Here is a 23,117-nt window from a genome sequence, read left to right on the forward strand (position 1 = left end):
GATTGGTGAAATTTCAAGTTATCTTTATTTCACACTTTATCTACATGTTTGTGCGTTTTCAACCGAACTGCTTACTCACCTTCTTCAACTGGTGAATTACTAAAGGAACATTTCAAAGTAACAGATTCATTTTCTTCAGCACTACGTGATTGTGGGAAAGTGAGGAAATTAGGTCCTTTTGGCACTTCATTTGCAGCTGTAAGATGATAAAACAAGAATTTTTTAAATCATTCGATTTATAAAAATTAGATACTACTTGATGTTTAAAGTGAAAAGCAAGGTGAGATATTCATACAAAATCACAACCCACTTAGTAAACGTACTTTCATAACTCTGACTAGTCCTTTAATCTGTATTTGGAAATCCTTAAGTTACAATGAATTACAGTAGATGGCTTCTGTTCATTTAGCCACTTGTGAGATATATTTTGTGATGATTGTAGACAGGTATATAGATACAGAAATATCCATAAACACTTGACTAGAAATTTCGATACGCCAAAGTATGTGTCGGATGCTTATTCAATAGTTATCTTAGGACGTTTCAAAGCCTTTAGTATCTCACTAAAATTAAGGCAGTTATAAATACTTGTGGGAGATAAGGAGCACGAACACTATTTCTCCAGTTTAAATATTATTATTCTACAACTAAATGTTAAATCTAACTGAGCTGCAGGTATACAACAATCAATTATCGAACTCCAATACCATTTTGTTGTTGTTAAGGCGTTGCAATGTGCCGACAGTGAATAGAAACTTATATTTAACTTAACGATTTTATAACCAGTTTAAGTAATGAAAAAATTGTCAATGAATAAAACGATTCTACATAGAATGCCTTAGTCTTAAACGTAATAGTTCCAATTAGAAGTGCCATTTCCATCTATTTTTGTGCATGAAAATTATGATGGTTACTTTGGACTAGGGAAACAGTTTACCGTTTAATCTTTTGCTTTATTTAATACCGAAGGAGATTTTCATCATAAACTGAAATCAGCATAGATAAAAACTCACTAGTTCAAAGAAGTAACTTGATAGAGTATTAAAAAAGAAAATCGTTCATTTATTTAACTTACGTTCGACAACAAGGAAGGCAACAGTCGATGCTTTTCCCATTGAACTTGTGACACGACATTCGTAAGTACCAGTGTCTTCGGGTAATAGAGCTTGTAATTCAAGCTTTATGATTTCGTTATCTTGAGAAAATATATGTCCAGCTTGAATAGGACCATCATTATAATACCACTCAGCTTCTGGAATGGGATCTCCTGATACAGTGCACTCTAAACAAACCGTATCTCCTTCTTTGACAGTTTGGCTTATTGGATGGACAGTGAATAATGGCGCTAATCCAACAGCTTTAGGTATGATTCCTTCATCATTATCATTTATTACTTGTTCAACAGCTTGACTAGAAAATTCATCTGACAGTTCGTCATCATTTTCATCTATCATTCCATTCAATGAATTAGCTGGAGCTATATATGCAGTAAAAAAGTATTTTATATTAAGAGTAATGGGATTCACAACTGTTAAATTTGTCGTATAAATGAGAGTTTAGCACAAAATTCATTACTTATTAAAATTGATAAAAGAAGTTTTGAATGCTATCTTCGAGCAAATCATGTTTTAAAATCTGGTAATTAGGAAATCAAAGGATGGAGTTTTGTAGATCAGCCATTCCTCCTACTGAATCGGAATATGATTCAAATGACAAGATTTAGTATGGAATTAAAAAAATATTTGATTCCCTGTATTATATCTGACTGACTATAAGCATAAAATAAGTGGAAACAAGTTTCAGCCACTAGATTGAACTAGTATACATATAGTTATCAACATCATTGATGAGTCTCTAGATTATGTCAAACAGTCTTATAACATGTAGAACACAACATTTCAACTTATTAGCAACAAAACAATGTACTTGTATTCTGTTGTGAAAGAAATATAAAGAAGACGATTATAAAAATGTGATGTATACGATGAAATATCCATTCAGTTCCTTTTTTTGTTAACGGTGTGTGATAGAAAACTGTTATCGAATCAGTTGTTTGGAGTTTAGCATAAAATGAATTATCAAAGCAATTCTTAAATTAGTGCTTCTCAATCTAATCTAAACAAAGCAACTAACATTTCAAAATATTCTTCTTGAATAAATGATACATACCTTCAATTTTGAGATTGGTTCGAGTAATAGTTGTCCCAGCTTTAGCTTCATAATCACCTGCATTTGAAAAACTAGAATCAAATACTTCAAGATAACTGAATTCACCATCTTCAGATGTTGTGATCTTTATATTACCGTCTGAAGTGATTTCCTGCAATTCAGTGTAAATATATGACAATTTTAAAAAGTTACACAATTAAGATAATCTGTTTTATTATGATATAAAAACGTTTCCTAATTGAAAAAAGTGGATTTTTGTTTAGTGCCAAATAGCGTTACACGATGGTTAACTTAATAAAGATTTTCTCTATGTATATCAAGTCTTATTTAATAAATTCATCTTTAAATAACAGTAGTAACCAAATGAATTGAAAGTGTTATAATGTATGAAATATATTTATCAAACAACCAAGCTTAAATTTCATGGAAATGCATAGCGGTATGCGTATGAATTTGAATAACCCAATGGCAGAATTTCCATTCAATAGTTGGATTATATCATTTCAAATCTGTGATGAAAAGCTAGTGTTGATAAGCACAGAATATAGAGATGGTGATTGTTGTCGATTAGCCCGATTATGTCATACACTAGGAACTAGTTGCTAAATTTGAATCAGATTACTATTTTCACTGATGTAAGTATCACGTGAAATGAGTCCAGGGCATTCTCTGATCTATATTTTCAGTTCATCCAACGAGATAACTTCATCCGATTGCTGTCAATAAACCACGAGGATTTTCTATAAGATGAATACCGTAAAACTAGTGGGAGCCAGTGGTATAACAAGTGGTCCAGTCAAATTTTAAAAATCCTTAAGTAAAACAAGATTCTAGTGATCAGTTAGTATTCAATAAATAACAGAAAGTATAAATTTGAAATATAAAGAAATAACAAATGCAGTGTGACGGACTGGTATTTATTAGTATTTGTGAGTGTTTAAAAAGATACGGATGAAAATATGCCATAAAAGTAGCATCTATCAAATTGAATTATAATTGCCGTACACTACCTGCTCTATTGACTTGTTTCGCCAAAAACACCGATATAGATAGTCAAATATTTAATTACATTCAATTAAACTATCATAAAACAATAATTCATTACAAAATCTATTCAACTAACTTGATTATTAAAACTCCAGCGAATTTTAGTTGGAGGATTTGTTGGTTCAAATCTTGCTTCCAATTTGAAACTTTTGCCTAATTCAACTTGTGTAATGGGTTTTAACCCTTTTGACAATTTAGGTGCAGCAACTCGAATAGGTTGGATTTCACCATTGGAAGGTCTATGTTCCACTAAGTCACGTAATCCTCTGATTTCATTATTTGACCATTTATCACGTGTTTCATTAATTTCACGTACTTCTGATGCATGTCTTTCAGTAAGACGAGTCAAAGTTCTTTTATCATCACGCAATGAAGAATTTTCATTTCTTGATTCAAAACCAGTAGGTTGTTGACTACTTGAACGTATTTTTCGGTCAGCATGTTGAGCACTGAGAAATCGTTTAACACGGCTCGCTATGAAAAAATTAATCGAAATATACCTGTTTAGGAGGATTATCTTTAGTTGAGTGCATTTCTCCTAAGAAATATTAAGTTCTTGAGTTGCAAATTTTGTAAACTTGTATGCAAATAGAAATTAACAAATTATGAATTCTGTATAGACAGAATAGTGTGAACAAAATCCTCTTGAGAACGTAAGTGATTGATGCAGACTACCTCTATTTACACTTAAAATGTAGAAAGAATAATCCAATACATTTTTTAATATGACTCACCTTCAACGATAACTTTACATTCAGTTTCATGTTCACCATGACTATTCACTGCACGACAGGAATATCGTCCAGAGTCATTTTCTGAACAGGAATATATTTCAAGTGACGTAATACCAAGCATTTGTTGAATTTCATAATTCCCATCACCTTTTCTTAATTCTTTACCATTCTATTGAAATAATTTTACCAAAATAAAATGTTTTTGTTACTTTACCAGGTAAATGTATAAAATAAATTTTGTCAACGTACAAAAACAACTATAGTGCATATGAATTTCACAGGCTAATTAATTCAAGGCAGTTGATAACTGTAGATCCATTTAATTATTGTCAACAATCTAAAGTTTCTTACCTAAACTGTAAGTCTAAATAAATCCTTAGGATTATGTTTGAATAATGAATAGTCTCCTGTTTACCATAATTATTATACAGCTAACTTATCATGAATATAGTTTCTTTTATTAGATAAATATTCGAATCACAAGGTGTCAATACCTTCTCTACATTAGTGATACAATAAAAAAAACTTATTTTTAAACCTCAATGTTTAAACAAAACACAAGAGATTAAATTGGAAAGTAAAAGAGCATGATAGAAAATAATTATCTTCCACACATTCCTAACTCGTCTAACACAATATCCAAGCTTTCAAATAGGACAGACTACAGTGTAACAAGTGTGACCTCATCTAAATAAGATGCCAATACCTCTCTTTTTCAAATCACAAGTGGCTGATATAACATTTATACGGAAACCAGTCATAAAATGACATTAGGGGATATCTATGATTTTTAAGTTTTCCTTGATTTTCCAGAAGGTAATACCACTGACTAAAACAAAATTCAGATGAGTAAATAGTAGATAGGCTTTATAATGGTACTTTTCTCACTATTCAGAAAAACATAATATCTTTAAAGTTAAGAATATGAAAGACTCATTTGATATTAGAACTCTATTTTATTAATATCACTATGAAATCTCTTTACTCTCTCCTTATATGTTCTTGGTTTTGTGCCTCAATAGTTTGGCCTAAGTTAAATAAATCCTAACTAATATAATGTAGATAAGTAAATTAGTTTAGTTATTAAACAAGTCCTATCATAAAACCATAATGTTAGATGGAACATTTCAGGTTAAAATCTCAGTGCATTTGCTTGAGTGTGATTAATCTTTAAGAAACATTTGCAGGAAATTAAAAGTATTAAGCGACAACTCAAAAGAAAGGATTTCTTCTTTAATTGCTGATATATATATATATATATTTCCGAGGAAAATTTTCACCACAAAAGTAATATGAAGCATTTAAAAATTCAATACTTAGAAATTCGTATATTAACTTTCAACTACTAATAAGTAGTGTACGAGAATTACTAGTCAACATTAATTGTGTTATCTTGACAAATTTTCAAAATAAGACTTATCACCACATAAATACTTTATTCCCATAGTATATATATATATATATATATATTATTGAGATCATGAGTCAATTGAATTTAGACTATCATGAAAAACCTGGAAGTACTGGACGGCCGTTTCGTTCTATTGTGGGAATCCTCAGCAGTGTGCACCCCGCTCGCTGGATTCGAACCAAGGGCCTTCGGTCTCGTGCGCGAACGCCCAACATCTAGACCATTGAGCTAGCCGGCACTTAACGATGTTAATTTCTATTCCGCGTCACGTAGAGACAGGTATCTACCTCAGTACAATAGACGATGGTCGTGCAATTTCGTGGCTTGGTTGAAGTTAGACATTAACACCGTTGGATGTCGGCTCAGTGGTCTAGTTGGTTATGCGCCTGGCGTTAGACTGGTAGGTCTTGAGTCCGAATCCCGTGAGGCGGAGTCGTGAATGTGCACTGCTTAGGATTCCTACAATAGGACGAAACAACCGTCCGGTGCTTCCAGGTTTTCAATAGTGGTCTAGCTTCAATTGACTCATGATCTCAACTATTGATATATGTAATTCTTTATAATTCTAGCTGAATCGTGATTCACATAGGTTAGTGAAGTTTTTTTGTGTCAATTGATAAGACATGTGTATCTGATGCTGTTCTCATTATACACTGGTTATATTTTAAGTGTATCATATACATGTAACATCGTATCTTAGTAAATGTATCTATAATAACGAACTGAAATGTCTTATATCCCGACGAGAACAATGAATGATAACTATTGGAATCTATTTCTGGACTAATACTATACATATAGTTTTTATTGTATAATTGTTATGTAACTAAACTATTCATATTCGTTTTCCTCTTATTGTAAGCTTTATTTTGATCCATAGACTATTATTATCCGATTTACCGTTCTTGAGTTATACCCAGTCGATTAATTACAGTCTCTCATATTCACAGCCACGTTTGGCTAGATTTTGTACAAATGTTGTTTTCTATTTTGTGGTGCGATGTGGTCTGTTTGGTTTGTATATAACCGCAGTATGTTTGAAATATATGATTCATATCACGGAGGCTGAGATTGGTGTTCTGAACTTGAGAGGCGGGAAGGCTAGGCAGGAGGAATGATCCATAAATACTCTAGGAGTGCTTGTACGGATTTTTGCGTCATTGGTCCGCTCGATAAACCACTGTTCTCTAATTGGCGGTATCATTACGTTATATAATAATTGGGCACAAGGCCACAAGTTATAACAAAGTGAAAATTGATTTAGCGAAGATAAGGAACTAGCTGTCTACAAGTAATTTCAGTATCGTCTCAAAACAATAGTAAATGTTGAATTTTTAATAATGATTGTGATTTTAATTACATAGTGAGTGTACTATGTATTTTATCATGACTTGTATGAAATAACTCAAGAAACTATTTAAAACAACACAATTATTATTCCATTATTCACTTCATTAATATAATTACGAATGACGATAGACAATAAATTATGATATCTATGGTATTATGGTAGTTTTATAAATCCCCCATAATCTATACTTACGAACAGTATAAAATGTCAATTCAATCAAACATAATTAATGGACTGTTTGATAACTTATACGCTAGTGACTATGACACAGGTTTCAGAAAAACTATCCATCACTACATATATTAACCTGTGATGAACAACACAGTAAATAGGGCCCTGTTTTGATCCAAGACATTATTTACCGTTCTGATTTACAAGTTTGATACGTCTAAGTTAGTAAAAGTTGTGTCAATTATTGTTGCAATCTACCTCTTACTTTTCTCTTTTTTTACCAACGGAGAAAAAAAAGACAAAAACATATTGATAAAATTAGATAGTATGATAAGGAGACGAATTTAATTGTGGTCAATATGATATATTAACACACTAAATATTACATTTCGCGATCGTTTAGTGAAATACAGACAAACACTCTCGTATACTCAAGCCAAATCTGGTGCGCGAATAATATATTAAATTTGAAGCAGTTCGTCCCTTTGATAAATTTGGGTAGTGTAATAAGATGACGAAGATTATCAGAACTATGTTCGAAATGTATTGCGTTAATACATCATATAATTTTAATAATCTTCCGTTCCTTATTACACTATCCTAATATATTAAAGCCAAGACCCTAATACAGTACATTAATTTGTGATTAATACCGTGTCTCGTTTTAAGCATCTCACATACAATTTTTCAACAAGTAAACGTGTACCCTCTTTGACATAAAATATTTTCACAAACAACTTGGGCAAACAATTGTCTACCCACTAAATCCCCCCAATAGGTTGAATGACAGCCTCATACTTCTAAACTGATTTACACCGTAATTGTCCGATGAGAAAAGGACTATGTAAAAAATGAAATGCAGCTTGAAAACCTGAGTAGTTGAATCTCAACTTGGATAAAGAATACCAGTGTTTATCGTAAGACTTAAACTTTCTTTGTTGAAATATGTTGTGATTAATTGGTATGTGGTGCTAAGGGATTCGAGATTAGGATAAAAAACGTTTCGGGAGTTCTTTGGTTTCACTTGACATCATAAGTTGATGAAAACATGGTCATTATAATACTGATGCATAGTGAAAATGATTAGTAATAATAAAGCTAATCTAATGAAAGTACAGACTACTACTACAGACTACTTTTAAATCTTTGTACGACTGTGGATTCAACAAACTAAGGGCTTATTACTGATCGCTTCAGTGTGGCACTATAAAGGGAAACGTTAGGTAGTTTTTCAATTAGTTGGTAGTTTCATATGCTATATAAAAATGGATCTATCGGACGGCTAAATAGTTTCAGTCAATAGATTAGAAACAAATCATATAAACTGGTTTGGAATCTAACACATTGAATAATAAATTGTCATTAAAAATGTATGAAATCTGAGTTCCACAAATGACTCTTCGCTTGAGTACTGTTTTCTTACTTTAAACCATGTGATTACTGGAGTAGGACAACCATCGACAGAGCATGTCAGTTTCACACTTCCACCTTCTTGTATATAACGATTTCGTAGATGGAAAGCGAAACGCGGAGCTGTCTCTTCTTCATGGAACATTTCGACGGGCGCTGGTTCAATCTTTTTACGTGATGTTGGTGGCAACGGTTCTATAATTAATGAAAAGTAAAAGTAGATTATTTGGTTGAGTATACTTAAACGATGTAAATTTGAATGTTTGGAATAAAATCAATGTAAAAATTAAAGGGAATTAACAACAGCATCTTACCAATTTTAATTTCTTGTAGTGGTTGTACTGTTAGTAAGACAGGGAATTCACGTTTTCCAAAACTGTTTTCAGCACGAACAGTATAATGTCCTGCATCCTCCGTACGTACCCTATTTATTTTTAGGGAATAATCGTGCCCAGCATAGCGTTGCATATGTTTTACACTTTGAGATAATTGAACGTCACCAAAATGCCTGAATTTCATGAATAAGCACAATGAAACTGTTACCATATGTAAAGAAATGATCACTAAGATTAACCTAAAAACCGTATCTTGATAGTGAAGAGTTTTGAAAGAGGTTATTTTACTAGTTCGGGAAATTCCACACCAGAATGCAAAACCTGATTAGAAGAATATTATGTTCATCTTATTTAGTTTTTATTACTAGTCTAAGCACTAGGAAGAAAATCCAGAATATTCTTGGTAAGGTAAAGGATGTACTAAAAATATATTCCACTCATTTGATATAAAAAAGTAGTAGTCAACGATCAGAGAGTGGAAACGCCACTAGTGAAACTATTCATATTTCAAATATCTGACTGTACTACAGAAGAATATTGGACTGTCGCTGACCACTTATTATCATTTCTAATGCATTATTACAAGTTTGTAAGTACAAAGATATTTATTCTTAAACTTCATAACATAGACATTTGTCATATTGGAGTTTAACTGAAAGGTGGTAGTCAAAGGTACATCTTGAATTTTATGCTTGTGTGAAATACGCCAATAGACAGGGAAATTGTATGTTTACTGAAAGCAGTTACTAAGCATTTACATCATACATATACACAGCCTTCAATCTTCCATTTGCACCTTTCTGTGTTTTCTGCAATCTGAACAGTCTTCTCATCTGGTCTCCAAATGTTCTGCCAACGCCGTGGTTTCGATGCACTGAGACTCCTCACTCCATCTGACAACTGTAGCAATTTCGACAACTCCTTCCGCTACACACTACTTACAAACAATCCTGTGAGTAGTGTCCATTACACTAGTTGGAACGCTTCAACGAAGCGTACTTGAAAACTCGAAGGAAGTCATGTTTTCTTAGATGTGAACCCGCATCACCTGGGCTGTCATTCTGTGACGTAAAACTGAGCACTCACTAACGAATATTATATTGATAATTATTTGTCAGTGAGTAGTAACCAGTGTCATTCGATCAACACTAAGAACTGGACAAACATGATACTGGTCAGTATTCAGTGACCAATTAATTAAAAAAAACTGAATATGAGAGTGAGCAACTGAGAGTTATGTTATTGTTAGAGGTCTGCATAGTCTAATAATAACTGTTACATAATCAAGTGATTAACATATAGGAATGGTAGCTTTGTGTATCCTATGATATATATGAAGCTAATTAGTTAATCTTACGGTAAACAGAATTGTCGTTTATTTCAAAATAATCAAAATAGTGTGATGTAATGGATTACCATGTGACGATGGGCTCAGAAAGTGCCATAACACGACAATTAAATTGTGCATTTTCACCTTCCATCACCAATTGATTACTAGGCCATTTTACAAAACGTGGACCAGCCTCTTTACGATCTGAAACATAAGAAAAGTTTTGCTTAAAAATAATATAGTTAAAATGTGTCAATTAAGCATCATGGTTGGGATAGGATACGCATCTGTGAACTTGTGGAGAATCTACTTTTCATTGTTCAATATGTGTGCAATATCTGGCATCTTCCCGTTCATTTAGTGAGATCATATTGAATGTAAGAGGAAAATTATCACTGAGTATTTCATTCAAAGTTTTAAATCTTAACTTCATTTGTTTTTTATTTGGAAAGTTTGAATGCGCTGTGGCAGCACGTTGACAGATGACACATCTAAATAGCTTTAAGTAATTCAAATGAAGTTGCAATCAAAATTAAACGTGTACACTCAGCACTGACATACTAAGTGAACTGAAAAATGACTGAAAATGTTAGATATCTCATTAATATCGAACATTTTAAAAAAAATGGTTGTCCCCATACGTATGGTCTACAAATAAAAACAAAATTATCCTCTTACTATATGTCTGGTTTAGTTGGCTGATATTCAAACATCTTGAATACATGCACTTAAAAATAAGCCTGTATCAATGTTGATTACGTGCACTTGAGAAAGTCAGGTATATTCTCTAAGATCAATTCTCTTAGTATTTTCCTTCCATGATGAGGTCAACTCATTTGAAAAACTCAATCTTATTCAATTATCTCAAATGTCTCACCAAGCCAAAACCAGTAAAAACAATTATTTTTTCAAAGAATATCACACCAGCGCTAAATGTCCAGTACCTGGCACTGTACTGTTCCATTCAAAACGATGAGTTATTCTCTTAATTACGATTAGTCCTTATAAGAAGGTTAAAAAGCATTAGAAATTGGTTAGGTATAGAATAATTGGTCTGGAAAGACACTGTCTTCACAACAGTTCATGCTGAGATGATTTCAATCAGAATTGGTTAGTCATAGATTAGGTATTTTCAGACATTCAAAAAACTAGATCTTTGATGATAAGTACACTGTGTTACTAAATGAACATGTCACGAATGTTGAAAAACAATCAAAAATTTCAGTAATGATGAAGCATGCCCGAGTTAAATCATTGTTATATAGTATGGCAAGCAGATGTTTATTAAAGAGCATAAAAAGAAATCTTTTATGCATGACTTTTACTTCGCATACCGAAATTTGTTTCTTGTATTTGATATTTATCTCGTCTATTTTGACGTATTGATGAATAATTTGCCAAATGACCAATAGCCGGGCTTCTTTGATATATATCACCCTATTAAAAAGAACATTTCACAAAAGGTAAAAATGATTAGATAATAGTATTTAAAAGTTGTTTGGATAAGAAATGACTATGAAATGATATAAACGACTTGGTGGTGGCGTCCTCTAACCTGAATAGTTTCATTGTGAAGCGTTCATTGTCGATCTGAACAACAGTAACAACTACTTCATTGTAAAAGTGAACTTTTCAACTACTCTATAAGTTGGTTTTAATTTAATTGTTTATGACTGGTAGTCTTCATAAGTTGTTAAAAGTACCAATCACAAACAAGGTCATCAGAACTAGTAAAACACTTGAGGTGATACCTGTAGACCTCGCTTCTACATGAAGTAGTTGTAGTCCAGGACGACAAGGAGCGCTCCATAATTAAACCAACTAGCTGAGAGAGGACATCACCAGAAAAATAACTGAAGTTTGACTCATAACTAATTTCATGTTTAAAATGCTTTGGGACTAGTGTTTCAGCTGATATAGAAAATAAACCAGCTTCCCTTACATATTTCATACAATATGAAGTACACAGTTTTACCAACGTATTATTAATTACATTCGGGTGATTGTCTGGTAACCTTTTACTCAGCGTCTATTTTTCTTGGCACGACTCAGCAAAGCACGGCTTCAAGCCCGAAGAAAACAATAATAAGTAAAAAACATCTATATAAAGAACTATGGATCATCCGACAAGATTTACCAAGATCTTTTTCATTTAACATTATAATTTGCTTAACCTAAAGTATATTTTATATTTAAAAAACATTAAGGAACACAATAATCACAAACAATGTTATTCAGTCTGTAGGTGTTTTTCTTGACTCAGTGGTTTAGTGCTTAGGCGTTCTCGCGCGAGATCGAAGGTCCGTAGTTCGCGTCGTGAGTGTACACTCCTGAGGAGTCTTGTATTAAAACAGGACGACTTTTCAGTACTTCCAGACTTTCAATGACAGTTTAACCATGATCGATTCACGATTTCAATAGAATTCAACATTCTCCGGAATTTCATACTGAGATTTCTCTTAATGTTTGATAACAACCAGAACAAAAGGATGTAAGTTACCAATTATAATGAAAATACAGGTCGACGTTAGATCAACTGTGGTCGAAAATGAATGAATACTAAAAAAGTAATAACTGTTTTAATTATTATCAAAATAAGTGCTCATTGTGAACTGATGCACACGTTTTGTCTGTAAAAAGAAATATTTAATTGGTTGTAAATTATTTCTATATTTGACCTATTAATCTGAGTTCAATAAAGTTTATTTATTTTTGAATGAATACCAAATTTCATGATTCTTGAACTTTTAAATCTTATTTAATAAAAAAATATTTTACAGTTCTCTTCAATCGTTTGAAAGTTACCTTAAATTAACAGAAATAATGGACTTCACAATATTTAATCAGAGAAGTCTTCAATAGATAAAGTTACAATTTATGCGAATATCATAATCTTAGTTTATGATATATGCAATATGATTCAACTAAACTGTGAAATATGTCGATAATCAAAGACTTGTGATCTGGTCACAACAGAAATTCTGAACTTCATTCATCGTTTCCATAAATAGTATACATAACTGAATGAGTTTGATTTTTGATGTAGTCCCCTTGATGATTATTTATCCCTTAGTGAAAAAAGTACATCATATGAGAATATAGTTGTAGTTAGCTTAAATTTCGTGATGATTTAGTTTTTACCGTCCGCTTACCATTCTTTCATGCATTTGTCTTTGACATTCTTTATAACGTGAAGGTGGAATACGTCGACGCTGTTCGTCCGTGATTGCTTCATTAAGCCAGGGATGTTTTAAGGCTTCATAGATAGTCATACGCTGGCTGTTAAGATACATAAAAAAAGCGAAAAATTAAGGCATTAAGTAGAGTTTTCAAACATTACAATCTACAGGTGTGATTAGCAGTATAGAAATGCTGGTATGAGCTGAGTAAATTGATAAATCTGTCTTCATTCCGATTCATTCAGGGGATAGGTTTTAATGACACTAAAGGTAAATCTTGATGATTATAAAGCTGTAAAATAAATATCGGTTGGCCTTGTCGAAAAACTGTTTCACAACTCTTTGTTGTATTGAAAGAATTGCCATTTAACTTGGGGTAAAATGTATCCAGAGCTTCGTTCTACTTAAATTAGCGGTTGAGATAAATGTTGATCTATAAATAAGTGTATGGAATGTCATTCACGTGTTGAGCCCGTTAAACATAAGCACAATCTATTTTAAGTGTGTCCGATGAAAAAAACTGAACGTGTTACTCGTTTGACTGATCAATTATTTAAAACGTTACAAACAGTAAATTCCAGTTATATATTCTTTTCGAAACTTATATAAATGTACGAGAAAGGGATTTATTGAATGCTTTCGAAAACCTCCTCTAGACAAAATAAATAAAAAAGGTTGGTAATTAGAAACTTGAAATAGTGTAGTTCGTGTTTCGTCATGTCCTAGAATAAAAATATTTAACTTTCTGATAGTTTGTAACGAAACACTTAGTGAATCAAATATGAAAGCCGCTTAATTTATCTTTCAAAGTCTAAATATTCATTTGATATTCAATGATCTCATGCATTAATTCATAATGCACAAAATATCAACAAATATCATAAAAGAATTATGTAGATTATTATTATTATTATCGCTAGAATCTTATCATAAGTGCTGAAAATGTGGATGTTTGTACACCGAAGATATTTATCGCCGAAAGTGAATTTACGAAATAAACCTTTAGAAACGTAGTCGAATTATATTCTTTCTCATTCTTAGGACCTTGAGTTTGAATCTTAAGAGGTCGTCAGTGTATACCGATGCATAATACTTGAATAGTGATAAAAATGTCTATTGTCCGGCATTGCGGAATTTTTGAAAAAAATTGTGAACTGTATATAAATAAGATTTTCCTCGCAAACAAAACTTATTTGTGATTAAAATGATTCAGTAAACTTTTTTCGACAGAAGCAATAACTTACTTTGGTTGTTTTTGTAACAATTTACTAATAAAATCTTTACCATTAGCCGAAATTCCATTAAATGCATCATGATCGAATGTAAATTGACCTCTTCCAATTTTCTCTATTGTTTCATCTGGAGTATTTCCAGTAAAGGGTGATAAACCGCTTAAACTAACAAAAATAATTATAAAGGATAAAATACTCTACTGATAGTGATTAGTAAAGAAACAAGTTTTAAAAAGTGTTCAATAAAGCACCGAAAAAAACTATAGTAACAATTACGTAAGACTGTTAATATGCTATTTATGTAAATCTTACTCCAATAACATCCTAGACATATGTCATCTTAGTAGAAAAATGTAGTGTCAGTTATTATGTTAAGCCCATATACTTTATTCTAACTTTCAGACAGCCCAGTCTATTCATTCTACTTGAGTCATATTTTGACCTTGTTAATTACTCGTTTATCAGTCTTGATTGTTTTTTTATATGAGCGTATATGTGTGTACACTTCATATCCCATGTCTCATCACATGTCTGTAGTTTACTTTGTCTGCCTATAAACATTGAGTAACGCCTGACTAAAAATGAGTTGGCTTACCAGCCATCTCCACTACGCGGCATTTTTCTTTGTTCTATTACATTCACTTTACACACAAATATATGTATTCAAAGGCCATTCTCGTTAATTGACTTATCTAAAATTCCGTTGTTGACTAACGTGATTTAAGTCGATGATTGTATACGAGGATAGGTGATAACGAACATTTATACGATCTAAATGGAGTCAGATCCACGGGCCGCTAAAAGAATACCAGTTATTTGGCTTAAAAATTATTTATTTATGCTGATTTATAAGATGGAGTGTATTATCTCATAACTCGTGTCTATACTAAAAGTAAAAGACAAAGTCCTTTCGTATATATATATCCTCCACGAAGTTATTTGTTGTTCAGTTCGCTTTGATTAAAACACTGAGTGATTCAAGTTCTCATTTCAAGAATAGGACCAAATTTATGAAGATTGTGGATTTAATATGCTCCCCAATTCCCTTTAACCACCGAACATCTAAGATAAGTTTTATCTAAAATTTAGAAATGAAATAAATCACTTACATCATATAAGTCAAAACTCCAATCGCCCACATATCTGTATAAAATCCAACTAGTTCAGATCGTGTAATTTCTGGTGCAGCAAATTCTGGATGTGATAAACTAACTTTAACTGGTGTTTTAGGATCTAATTTCCTTGATAAACTGAAATCTACAATTTTTAGATTTTTTGATTTCGATGTTTCAAACATTAAATCTTCCGGCTGTAATCAGAAGATAAAAACAAATTTAAAAATTAAACAAATTATTATTTTTGATTGAGATCATGAACCGATTGATGTTAGACCATCACGATTGAAAACCTGGAAGCACTGGACGGCCGTTTCGTCCTATTGTAGGACTCCCCAGAAGTGCGCATCCACGATCCCGCGAGCGGGATTCAAACCCAGGGCCTTCGGTCTCGCGCGCGAACGCTTGACCAACTGGACCACTGAGCCGGCATCCAATGGTGATAGTTTCTAACATCAACCAATCCACAAAATTGCGTGACCAACCTCCATTTCGTGGATTGGTTGATGTTAGAAACTATCACCATTGGATGCCGGCTCAGTGGTCCAGTTGGTCAAGCGTTCGCGCGCGAGACCGAAGGCCCTGGGTTTGAATCCCGCTCGCGGGATCGTGGATGCCCACTTCTGGGGAGTCCTACAATAGGACGAAACGGCCGTCCAGTGCTTCCAGGTTTTCAATCGTGATGGTCTAACATCAATCGGTTCATGATCTCAATCAAAAACTTAATAATCTCTACAACCCCTATACTAAAAATTATTATTTTATGATATAGGAATAAAATAAATTCATCATTTATTACCATACACTCCAAGTTTTATATACAAGTGGATAATGTATACAAATACATAAATGATGAGTTAGAAATGATTGCTCATTAAGTCTTCTAATTTTTATGTTCAATATACCTTATCACTGATTATGACTTCAGAATTTTATTTGCATTTTACTTCAAAACATATGCATTTACAAGAACACTAGTTGAGACTGATCAGAAAGTTCTGATAACATTTATTATTATTATTATTATTAGCTTTATTCAATATTATATTTTTGGTACAATATAAAATTCTCAGCGTAAAGTATTTCAACAAGTTTCCGTTTCATTCTTCTTGGTCGGTCGTGGCGATAAATATTGAGTGATCGCCAGTTAGATGTTAACAGTTCACTAAATGAACATCTGAATAATGTGCATTATTTTCGTTGTATATTGCCATCAACCACATTGTCTGTTATTGAGTTTTTTTGTAACTTTGACAACGAAAGGTTGTACACTTTCCAGAAACGCAGCAGAATAGGTTATGCGATTAATAGACATAACGATATATTAAAACAAACAAAAATAGATAACTTGTTGAAATATCTAGATGGCAGGAACAGGTAGCCCAGATGCTCAATCAGGCCGCCTTTTTCTGTAAGTAGCAACAATGATATAAATAAGTGAGCAATTTACAGGTGTTATGTAAATGTTGATAAAAGAAGTTTCACTTTCAATTTTCAACAGATACCTTACCTTTATGTCCAGATGTATGATATTTGTATCATGCATATGTTGTATACCTTCGCATACTTGTCGAATATAATTAATAGCATCAGCTTCAGACATTGTAGAATTTTCATCTGCTAATCGGTCAAGTAGTTCACCGCCAGTAAGTCTAAATTATTGATAATTAAATAATAATTAATGTAGATAAATCTTTTTATTTAAAGTATCGTAAATAAATTCTAAGAAGTTAGAGAATACAAAACACAGAGTTCCAGCTCCTTAAGTACTCGTTATTAATCTGTTAGAAAGAATATTTCCAAGAACTAATCATAATACATTATTACTTCATGAACCACGAGTATACATAGCCAAACGATGTTCTGAGCTTCAGTAATAAATTCACGAAGATAATGTCATGTAACGTATACATTATGATTTTCAACTTGAGATAAATACCTTATTAAAGCCTTGATAGCCAAACGAACGGAACGAATGAGGATGGCTTGTCGATATTCTTGATGTTACTTCATGGGTACTTAGCATGTTACTAAGTAATTGAAGTGCAGCTGCATTCGCATCAACTATGACTCGTATTCTGATATTTTAAAACACTTGAATAATTCAAAATAGATCTCATTTCTATGAGACCTTTGTGAATATTTGGATATTGCTTTTATAAAAAACACATCAATTGCAATCAGCGAGAACTGAAAAGTCTCATCCTGGGCTCAGACTACTCAGTAATGTGTATTGGCGACTCCGTATTAAACCTATAGACCAATGAGTTGAAATTTGTTGACTCGAATTTTTATTTCATTAGAAATAACACAGGACTATCACGAAGTATCATTAGTGATACGTGTCTCACTCTAAATATTATTGGATTATATAGATCGCAGTTCCTTACAGGTAAGTCCTAAAATCCGTCTTAAACTGTCATTATAATCCAGAATTATTTACCGGTGAGATCCCTGCAGTGATTTTAATGTCTATCCTAAATCTAGTTTAGATCTTATGATGAGGAAATAAAGAACTAATCAATAACTGAATAAATTTAGTCAGTTTCTGCATAAAACATCCCAAATTACCAGAAAACTGTCAAAAGTCAAACCACTAAAATTCTATGTATGATTAAAATTTAAGTAGTCAAGACAGTTTAGCTTGTTAAGACTTATGAATTTGTGAGTCTTTTTTGACACAGTTATCAAATTATTTAGTAATGTTAGATCGATTATAAGCTATAAACCGACAATATAGATCCAATTTAACTATGACTGTTCAACATTTAAATATGCGACAAGTGTTATAACTACACACCATTCTTACGTTCATGTTTATTCGAAGAAAAAGACTTACAGTTCCATAACCATCGCTACATCATTCTTATCATCGAATACTTCGTGAAGGTTGAGTAATTTCGGATGATGTAGTTCTTTCATCACTTCAACTTCATTTAAAACAACATGTTTATCTTGTGGTGTATCAGTGTTCACAAATTTACACGCATACGAATTACCCGTAGTCTTCTCTTGACATCGATGAACGGCACCAAATGTTCCACTAAATTATTAAGAAAAGAGAGAGGAAGTATAAGATTTTACAACTTGCGTAACTACCTTGTATTAAGCTGGGTACAATTTTTAAAGAGCTTTTATTGATCAGTTGTTTATAGCATTTTTCTGTAGTCTACATTTGTAAGATTTATCTTGAAATTCAGTCGATAGAGTTCGGTCAGCACTAAAGAACTAGACAAACAATAAATTGTTCGCTAATAAATGAACGCTCATCTGTGGATAAATCGGTTCTACAGGAGGTCATTTGAGTCCCTAAAAGCTCAGTGGTAACGTCTCAGAGTGTGAAGCTGAGTGATATGGTCTCTAATCCCCTTGGCAGCATCGGTTCTTCCAAAACAACAGATACGCCTTGCCGAAAACCGTTAAATAACACAGAACTTTAGGCCTAGATTCTTCCAACTGCCACTAACGGCCTAATAGATTTCATAAAGCGATATATATATGTAGTGGGTATTGAAGATCAGAATTACAATGGTAGAGTGACTTGACGATGAGCCGTAAACAACGGACCAAATAACTGAACAGAATAATAATTTCGGTGGTTTAGGCAGAAGGCAATACCAAAACTGGCTACGTAAATTAGAAATCTTGAGATCAAAGGTAGAATTTCAATAAGACTGTGAATAACAAAGTTGGGAAAAGGATTTTTGATAGTATTTCGAGTGCTTTTTTAAATCCAGGTCCAGGATAAGGAACTTAAAATAAATAGTTCACTTAGTAACTAACAATAGAATAGGATTAGTTATCACATGTAGTAGTGGTAGTCAAACATTTACGAGAATTATCGAACCAAGACAGTTGGGAAACCTATTTTGTCTCGCAGTGTATGTTAGCACTATAGTCATAACTAATTCTTATCCAATGTCTAACTTTATATTCAATCATCGTTTTGAAACATGAAAATAAATTATTTTAAAACACTTCACTTAATTGGAATGTTTATTTAGAGTAATAATTCGAAATATCTTAAAGAAACCATTTGCTTATTGTTAGATAACTTACATCCCAAGTTCTTCCATGATGTCATAATAGTCATAGACACTTTCACCTTTATGAACTTGAGTTGGCAGTGGTATTTGCTTGTCCCAAATATTTCGATCTGCAATAATTCAAGATATTAATTCAAAGGATAGGATTTACGGGGTCGCACTTCAAAATGTCAACAATAAAACAAAAATTATTCAGTTTAATTAAACAACCATCTGTCATACAGCTTGGTTCGGCTTTAAGAATTCCGAATTACTTGATGTGGTATTATGTTCTAACGTAGCTTGTTGATTAAATGTGAAAGAGAGAAATCTTTGAATGGATGAAAGAACTAAAGAATAATCATTTCCAGTTGGGGTTCAATCAAATATGAAGGATAAAACCGAACAGAAATGAATAACATTACTGAATATAATCATTTTTATCTCTGTGCTCAGTACAAGTAGAAAAAATTGTATGTCAACATCGCTTTTTAAATCTGTAAACATCAGGGTTTTAACAGCCCATTATTTTCTTCAATCTTTGAATTCATGTCAATCTATTATGAAACAGGTTTTAGGTGAACCGTATTTCTACAAAATCACCCCAAATAAATAATAAGGATTACCGAAAGCATATTAAAAATGCACCATCACACATATTAGAAATCATGATACCAACTTAATCATTCTCTATAGCTACTTAAAAGCTTGTTTTCTGAAGTATATAATGAAATTATTTGCTTTTATAAATGACTAATTAACAAGCATGGTCGTGTTGGATACATTAAAAAATTATCAAATTCCTTTGTTCGAAAATGACACTCATATGATTATAAAAATGTTGTTTGTTTAATATTTAATTGCTAACTCTAAAAAAATAAATCTCACTATTGGTTCATGTACAGTCAGTGGTTTGTCATTACTTAGAATAAAACTTACGAAATCTATCATAGTTTTCAATTGGAGGTCCAGTATAATCACTACGACCTTCTTCGCGTCCTCGACGAGCACCACGCTGACGAGTATCTGCAGCAATTAAGTGACTTTCAGTAGGTTGACATGGATCACTTCGACCATGCAGATTTTCTGCAATTACACGAAATCGGTATTCTTTACCATTGACAAGTCCTTCACAATTATACGTTGAGAAACTAATAATAGTAAATAATAAGTGTAAGGTTAAGATAGTAGATTTGGTTTTTTAGAAAAAAAATTATAGATTGGATTAATTATAAAAGTTGTAAATTTTTTGTGGCTATATTTGCAGGTGACAATAAACTATAGTTATCTTCGCTTATCTCAACAAAGTTCCACCACCATCTTATACTGTACTGAACACAAGGACATTATGTATTTCAGAAAACGAAAATGTCTTTAAATCAGTAATTCGCATAAATAAAGTCCATATTTCCAATCCCACAGTTAAAGTATGTAGATCACAGTCATCTGAGAAGTTCGTAACTAGGATGGAATAACGATTTAGTTCTTTCTGATTTTTGATAGCCTTGAAGAGGATATTTGTCCGTAAAGAAAAGTAATTAGAAATTGGATATATTCCTATAGACGATCAATTATTATATCCTTCAGTTATTAAATGCTTTTAAAGATGGGATGAAATTCGTTATAATTAAAATAATTAAATCTTGTGCATTTATATACATAAATCTAATTAATTGCCTTCATAATTCATCCTTAATATATAATCAATTGAACTGCTCACTTTTCTATGAATTATTGCAAGTTGACAGCATATTATGGTATTTCATTATTTTATATACAAGTTTATAAAGATTCATTAATTAATGTCTCAATATTGTATAATAGATGATATTGAAATTGTATGATCCATGAGTCCTAATTCCCTTAGTTTACTTACCGATTAGTACCTGCTCTAATCCAAGTATCACCAGGCATTTCACATCGTTCAATGATATACTGAGAAATATACCCAGTCCCTTCAGGCATACTCCAAGATAAAAGTGCTGATCCATCAGCTACACCTTCTACTTTTAAATTGATTGGTGGTGGTGGTCTATCGTTTATTCGTAATTCAATATTTGCTGAATCTGATCCCATTTCATTTTCTAATGTTATATTTAATTTGCCCGAGAATTCTTCGCCTACATTCTCCAAGGTGATTATAGCGTGACGATCTTTCAGCAGAGTATTGACATTTTTCCCTTCCCTTATATCCTTACCATTTAATGTCCATTTAGCTTTCGGTTTAGGGAATCCTGTATATGGTACTTTGATTACAATAGAATCACCACGTTCCCATTCTGTAGGCTCTTGCCAACGGCTTGGTAAATGTATTTGAGGTTTAGCTGATGAATAAACAGTACGAATATAACAATAACAAGTTTTCTTAACAAAATATGCATTTCAAACACAACACATTAGTTGACCAAAATATCCCAAACATGAAATGTTATTACCACATGGTGAAACATAATGTCTACTATTTAGTTCATTTACAAATAAGTTGGTGGCCAAGTATCTATAATACTGAAAATTGTACTTTTTTTTCATCATACGTAAAATTAGGTTATCAAAAATCTGGTCAAGAAACACAATAATCATATAAGACCTCTTTAAATTTTTGTATGTCCATAATGAATATGATAGTCGATAAACATATGGCATTTTATAAGTTCCATCGTCAACCTTCATATATATTCACATGATTAACTTTGAACTCGTATACGCATATATTTGATGTATATCGGAGTGATTCTGTTGGTTTTATTTTTATTATTCCTAATAGCTTTATTCAATATTATATTCTTGGTACAATATAGAATTCTCAACACAAAGTATTTCAACAAGTTTCCTTTTCTTATTTCTGGATCCATTCAGACGATAAATATTGAGTGATCGACAGTTAAATGTTTATAGTTCAGTAATTGACATCTGAATAATATGCATTCTTTTCAATACATACCACCAGCCACTATGATGTTTAAAATTGTACTTCTTTGTGACTTTTACAACGAAAAGTCATATACTTTTCATAAACGCACCTAAATAGATTATGAGACTAATAGGCATAATGAAGTGTTAAAAAAAAACAAGAAAACAGAAAACTTGTTGAAGTATCTAGTTGGTAGGAACAAGTAGCTCAGATATTCATGCAAACCGCTATTATTGACTACATTAACTGTTTGGCTAAATAACGCAATAATATTAGTGTAAACTGTGTTCTCATTGAGTTTGTGAATTATCGTCAATTTAAACTTTTTTTAAGACAAGCAGAATATTATAATATTGAAATTAGTTAAAGCCTGATTCTACATAACTAAAATTAATCTTCAACCAGCAAGAAAAAAAGTCATTTCCATTAACGTTTAACTTGAAGTTATGTAATTAAAATTAACTTATTGACATTTAAACTTCACTTTACAAATTTACATCTTTCTTCATTTACGTTAGTTATTTACAAATTTATAATACTACTTATATTAAGACAATAACTATAAAGTGCAAATTATCACTTGAATGAAACCTGGAAGAACTGGACGGACGTTTTGTCCTATTATGGGATACCTCAGCAGTGTACATCCACGATCCCGCATCGCGAGATTGGAACCCGGGACCTATCGGTCACGCGC

The 23,117-nt window shown here is 32.2% G+C and overlaps 1 protein-coding gene across 2 annotated transcripts in view; it reads right to left on the bottom strand.

The window, feature by feature from the left end:
- Nucleotides 1-23,117, bottom strand: part of UNC22_1 (Twitchin) — a 197,641-nt gene that overhangs the window by 13,162 nt on the left and 161,362 nt on the right. For both annotated transcript variants that reach the window (XM_051213168.1, XM_051213169.1), the window contains exons 80-96: nt 21,386-21,833; nt 20,449-20,660; nt 19,544-19,640; nt 18,324-18,527; nt 16,995-17,136; nt 15,479-15,678; nt 14,382-14,534; nt 13,111-13,237; nt 11,293-11,395; nt 10,045-10,162; nt 8,608-8,801; nt 8,307-8,488; nt 3,951-4,119; nt 3,293-3,690; nt 2,170-2,320; nt 1,076-1,477; nt 80-196 (exon numbers count right to left, since the gene is read on the bottom strand). In XM_051213168.1, coding sequence (XP_051069120.1) covers nt 80-196; nt 1,076-1,477; nt 2,170-2,320; nt 3,293-3,690; nt 3,951-4,119; nt 8,307-8,488; nt 8,608-8,801; nt 10,045-10,162; nt 11,293-11,395; nt 13,111-13,237; nt 14,382-14,534; nt 15,479-15,678; nt 16,995-17,136; nt 18,324-18,527; nt 19,544-19,640; nt 20,449-20,660; nt 21,386-21,833 — 3,417 coding nt within the window. The remainder of the gene's footprint in view (nt 1-79; nt 197-1,075; nt 1,478-2,169; nt 2,321-3,292; nt 3,691-3,950; nt 4,120-8,306; nt 8,489-8,607; nt 8,802-10,044; nt 10,163-11,292; nt 11,396-13,110; nt 13,238-14,381; nt 14,535-15,478; nt 15,679-16,994; nt 17,137-18,323; nt 18,528-19,543; nt 19,641-20,448; nt 20,661-21,385; nt 21,834-23,117) is intronic.

The sequence above is a fragment of the Schistosoma haematobium genome, chromosome 3 (genome assembly GCF_000699445.3).
Source record: "Schistosoma haematobium chromosome 3, whole genome shotgun sequence".
Classification (NCBI taxonomy): domain Eukaryota; kingdom Metazoa; phylum Platyhelminthes; class Trematoda; order Strigeidida; family Schistosomatidae; genus Schistosoma; species Schistosoma haematobium.